This window comes from Grammomys surdaster, unplaced genomic scaffold (assembly GCF_004785775.1).
Source record: "Grammomys surdaster isolate TR1022 unplaced genomic scaffold, NIH_TR_1.0 125996, whole genome shotgun sequence".
In the NCBI taxonomy this organism is placed as follows: Eukaryota; Metazoa; Chordata; class Mammalia; order Rodentia; family Muridae; genus Grammomys; species Grammomys surdaster.
The window spans coordinates 2,226,698-2,232,379 of record NW_021620812.1 but is presented as its reverse complement, the minus strand read 5'-3'; the positions used below and the strand labels follow the sequence as shown (position 1 = coordinate 2,232,379).

General features: G+C 41.4%; 1 protein-coding gene across 2 annotated transcripts in view; it reads left to right on the top strand.

Annotated features, from left to right (window-relative positions):
- Miga1 (mitoguardin 1) overlaps positions 1–4,555 on the top strand; it is a 57,219-nt gene extending 52,664 nt beyond the window's left edge. For both annotated transcript variants that reach the window (XM_028754306.1, XM_028754305.1), the window contains one exon: positions 1,160–4,555. In XM_028754306.1, coding sequence (XP_028610139.1) covers positions 1,160–1,378 — 219 coding nt within the window. In that variant the 3' untranslated portion in view covers positions 1,379–4,555. The remainder of the gene's footprint in view (positions 1–1,159) is intronic.
- The last annotated feature ends 1,127 nt before the right edge of the window (positions 4,556–5,682 follow it).

The window sequence follows — 5,682 nt, the reverse complement described above, 5'->3', positions numbered from 1 at the left end:
TACCAGGGAGACTCTGTCTGTGGTGTTGAGGTAGTGAGTACCAGGGACCAAGAGGCCAAAGAAGAAGGAATCTAAGTGCTTGGACAGATGCCCTGCTGTACTGTGAAGTTTCTAAAAGTCTGCTTTATTAACACAATGTTTTTATGAATGATTTAGGAAGTTTTCTTTTTACTGTCATTTAGAACTCATTCATTTGTTGCTAGTCTATTTAACCTTTCCAGTTGTCGATTGTGTGCTTCAGTGGAGTGGAGCTGGTGACCAAGCTGTCCTGCGTTCTCCAAATCCCACCTTTCTTCTCACCTGGAGAGTGGGGTGCTAGACGGCGCTAGCTCAGGGACTCTGGGATGGCCTTGCTGGTACTTGTTAACATGCCATCTCTGAGGGTTGGAATTGGATGTTGCTGGCTTTCCCTTTGTTATTCATTCTCTTCCATCATTTCATTGTAGCTGAGGTTTAGTGTTTAATAGACAACAACTTCCTTTAAGTGTGCTTCAGTGTATTAATTCCCTGAAGTGACACTCCTCAAGACCACCGTTCACTGTAGACATGAAACTATCATTTTCATTTATGTCTTTTTTAACAGAAAATTATACATTTAAAAGCATTATGCTTACTGAAAGGGATTTGATTTTCTATGACTACATGGCCCAGCACTCAGAGGTGACCTGAGAGGAAAGGCTGATAAACAGCTCACAGTGAGATCGTGCTTTCGGTACTTCTCAGAGATGACCTGTTTTGATTTATGCTCGCCCAGTGTAATAAACAGGACAGCTGAGCGAGGCATGATGGCACACTCCTTTAATCCCAGCATTTGGGAGGCAGAGGCAAGCTGAGTTTGAGATCAGCCTGGTCTACAGAGCAAATTCTAGGATAGCAGGGCTACACAGAGAAACTGTGGCTCAAAGAACACACACACACACACACACACACACACACACACACACACACGGCACATAGTATTCGCACAAATTTTACAACATAGAAAACAATCCAAAAGATTAAATAAGTTGTTCAAAGTCCTTTGCCCATGAGATGTGAAACCAGCCTCAGAACTCAGATGTCTGACTCCTGGTTTAAAGTCGGGTCCAGTATTAACAATTCATAGCTTTAACAAACTGTAGCCTAATAAAAGCCAATGTCTTGTGTATTCCTTTACCAGAATCAAGTTCTTTTCTTTCTCAAAGACATCTTTGACTTTGAGAAGGTGCGCTATTCGAGCATAGACACGCTGGCGGAGGATCTCACGCACTTACTCATCCGACGCACGGAACTGCTCGTCACCTGTCTGGGTGCAGATGCCCTGAGGCACGCCACTACCTGTACTAGTGGGCACTCCCATGCCGTGCCCACTGCACTGTTAGAAGCCAAAGTCCAGTAAGGACCAGAGGAGGTTTGAGAGTCCTATCCAGTGCTCTGGGGTGACTCCTGACTGTGAGTGTGCCTCAGAATCTACAGGACTGATAATGTGGACTCAGGGAGAGGGAAGGCTCAAGGATGGGTGACTATCCTGCACTTCTGCAGGACGTTTGTCACTGAAGCCATGGGATGGATCCAGAGTGACTTTTTAATACTCTCTAGGTAATCATTTAAGTTGTGACTGTTGCCTGAACTGAAGCCAGTGCTGTAGGAGTCCCTTGTCCTCATGCAGTCTGGAGTGTCCAGTGTCATCCTCAAACTGTGTCTCGATGCTTTGCTCCTTGAAAATACACTAGCTCAAGGTGACTGTATTTGTAATAATCTATGACTGCTAGCGTCAACATACTTAACTTTGCCTGAAATGTATTCCTAACCATAGTTACGTCTTTAATAGAAGTTAGACAATAGAGGTGTTTACCTGTGCTGTTTACCTGTGCTATTTACCTATAGCTTGTATATTTGCTAATGTATTTGAATCAAAGAAGTTATCATCACAAAGGGCTGGTGTACTAAGGACCTGAATGAGATGAGCGGTTTACAGCACACGCCTCGTGGGGCAGCACCTGCAGTCCAGAGTATAGTACTGTTGTCCTGTAAGTTATGATACACTGAAGTATTTTTATCTCATTTCCCCTCAGATGAATATTAAATTTGAAAATAGAATTTATTTACCAAGAAAAAGAATTAAAAATTTATCCTTTTTAAAATGTAACTTTGAGGCTGGCTTAAAGTATTAAACTTTAGAATAAGATAATTTCCTCTTTCCTTTCACAAAACAAACTTTTAATCACTCACATAGAGAGCTTATCAGATTAGAACTTTGTCGTGCTATACATAATTTTAAAAGCACTCATACTTTGAGCTTAGTCTTTAAAGGAATTTTTCTCTCAGATATAAAACACAAGTATTTTAAATGCTTTGGGAGTACATTTTATGTCCTTATGATAAACATATGAGTAACTGGGTTATTACAAGTAACCTTCAAAACATATTATATATTTTCAAGGTCTCATTAATTTTGCTGTAAGATCCCATACCGTGTTTTCACCAGTGGATTGGATTCACTGACTTGTTATCCTAAAGTGAGCTGCATTGGTTTCAAGAGTGAATTATTCAAAACGATGTGAAATGGGGTTTTAAATAATGCATTTTTACATTAAAGTGCCTAGATTAAGGTTAATGATGAGAAAATAAAAAGTGAAAAGAAGTTTAATTTTTTAAGGTTTTTTATGTATACATACATCACAGTTCTGTAAATCAATGACTAGATGTAGGATTTAGACCCGTGCCATTAGTGTGTCAGGCTCTTAGGCCTTATAGTTGTGTTCTCAGTCAGTGCACAACGGACGCCTTGCCTTCTCCCCTTCACCCTTCGTTTCCTGACCACCAGGCACGGTTCTGCCTGAGAACAAAGCGCACTGAGCCCAACTTCCCTCCCTGCTTTCACATTAGGTGTTTTTACTTATAAGATGTCACTGATGTGACACACGTGTGCGTGCCTTCCTGTTACCACATGAACAAGACAGTTGTGGATTATATTCATGTATTCATTGGATATCTAAGTGTTTTGTCCTGTGGTTTTGTAAACAGATGTAAGTGAACTATCCTTGGGGTAAAACCCTCCTTGAAACAGTTTGGAAGAGTTGCACTGTCACGGTAATCCTGCGGTGCCGTTAGATGGCTGTGGTGGGTAACCTTTCCAAAAAGTGTTTGATTTGGTTCTGTTTTAACATTTCAGTTAAATAAATAAATTGTCCATCTTCAAGAAAGGGTTGGTTTGTCAAACTCAGTGCTTAAGTTTTGCTGGGCTAATTAGGATATTAACAAGATAGTTTGTGGCCTTTGACAAAAGAGGTAAGAATGACCAAATAAAATTTGGGAGCAATAAATATAGAATAATCTTTGGTGAGGGTGGGGGGTGGTTCGGGAAAGCTTAATTTTTTTAAAGGAAAATGTCTTTTTAAAAAAGAACATCTCTGGCTCTGACTGTTGAAAATACTTAAGATATACATACCAGTTTTTATTTGCCTAAATCAGAGAAGCAATGCTTTAGCAGATAAAAACAAAAGATCGGCTAGGCTAGAGCCTGTGAGGGAACAGAGAAAGGCCAGCCTAATGAACTCACAGTGTTAACTGAAGACAGCCACCACGTGAGGCTAGAGGCGGAGGGCAGAGAGCTGGTCCCTCTTTTCTGGGGAGAAAAAAAAAAAAACAGATAGAAAATTCAGTTGATTTATTTTCCTTTGTTTCTCTATGTTCTTGTTCAACTAAAAAGGTAGTTATTTCTTCCCGAAGGTTAACAATATGTTCATGGAATGACAAAATGGAATTCTCATTTTTAAAAGAAGCCAAGTTTTCTATTCTGTGAAAGTCAGCTCTAAAGAGCTGTATCTGTCTCTTGAAATAATTTTCACCATGATTCTATTGACTCGCTGAGTTAACTGACTGTTGAAAGTATTTACAAATGTTTTTGTGCTTTAAGACGTAGCGTTTCCTACTCACTTTCCAGCTGTTAGCCTAGAGGTGAGGAAGGCCAGAGGAACGACTCCACAGCCCATCGTGACCAGACTGGAAACGATGTTTATAGCGCTGGGTTTTATTTTTAATATGAACGTTATTAATTATTAACATAATTAATCGGGCTGTAATTTTAAACTGACTATGAGAATCAGGCTGAATTAAAATCTGTGAATTTTTAAATTAAAAAATATGTATGTGAAGTTAAGAGCTTATGTGCCCTGTGGTAAATGGAAATATGAACCGCTTTGTTCCCGATGACTGTCGTGTCACGGTCTCCTTGACTGACCTCAGCGTATCTGTGTCTTCACTGTAAGGACGGAACTCATTAATCTGCTTGGAATAAATCACCACAGTGGCAGACAACAGCATGGTCCCCCATGGCGCTGGAGTGAGCATGTTTTCTGTTCCAGCCAAATAAACCAGTGACAGTGTCTTAGTGACGTGCTGGCTGCGTTGGTAATGTTTTCTATGGTGTGCGATCGCAGATGCCTCCGTAGGCCTGCCCTTTCACACGAGGCCACAGAGGGAGGCAGAGAAGGAAGACTGAAATCAAATGTAGACTACTACCAAATATGGTGTGTGCTACCATGGAAATAAAGATAGCATTGTGATGAATAAAGTTTCATGTTTTGATTGAAATATTGCAGTGACTAAGGTCATCAAACAGAGTAAGCTGATGAACTGACAGGCTTACGTGACTCCTCTTCATCAGTGGCTTTCAACCCGGGACTTAATGTCTACTAGGCAAGGGCGCTATCTCTGAGCTGCTTGCCCAGTTCGTGCGTGCGTTTAAGAACGTCTGATCCAGCCCTGGATTCTCTTGCCTCCGCTTCCCAAGTGTCAGGATTACTAGCATGTACTCCCAGCCCTCTTTTATTGTTAAGCTTGTTAAGTCTCTGCACTGACCTCTGTGACCAGGTCAGAGACAGTAGCTGACTCTACTGTCAGAGATGCAGAGGAAGAACAATGGAGTCCTGTATTATCCCGGTCCAAGCTTCTGATCCAAACGCCATTATCTGGCTTATTCCCTGCCATCTCTGTGTCCTCTACGGTTCTTCACTTTAAACAGCACACAGACATTTTTTGTTTTAGTTTTGTTTGTTTGTTTGTTTGTTTTTTGAAACAGTCTCTATGTAGCCCTGGCTGTTCTGGAACTCATCTGTAGAACAGGCTAGCCTTGAACTCAGAGTTCCACCTCTCTCTGCCTCCTGAGTGCTGGGATTAAAGGTGTGCACATCTCACAGAATTCTGGTGTGTGTAAGAAGCCTCTCCACAGTTCTTCATGTTTGTCATTACACTGTGGGGCTCCATCCCTGGAGAACACTTTGCTCACTCTAGGAGGGTCTTCCCTACCCCCGTCACAAACACTTGTCTCTGTGCCATCCTCCCTGCGGCTCTGACTCAGCTTTTGACATCTTTTTTTTTTGATTTCTGTATTTCATATTTTACCATGCCACTTATCCACATTTGGTCTCTCGCTCTTCTCTGCTGTCTTTGATCTACTGTACAAATTTTGGGTCTTCTTAGGTTATTTGGCTTTCTGTACATCAAAACAAAAACCCTACAGTAACCTTCATCGCTTGGGAAAGGAAGAGCTGGATTCCGGTACAGCAAAAAAGAGCACATCTTCCTGGTGGCGCCTTTTTTATCCTTTACTTAAAAGCAAAGCAACTGCCACGTCAGACATCACTCAGATCCTACTTCTGACTGTCCATATGTCACAATGCTCTCCCCGGAACATTTATA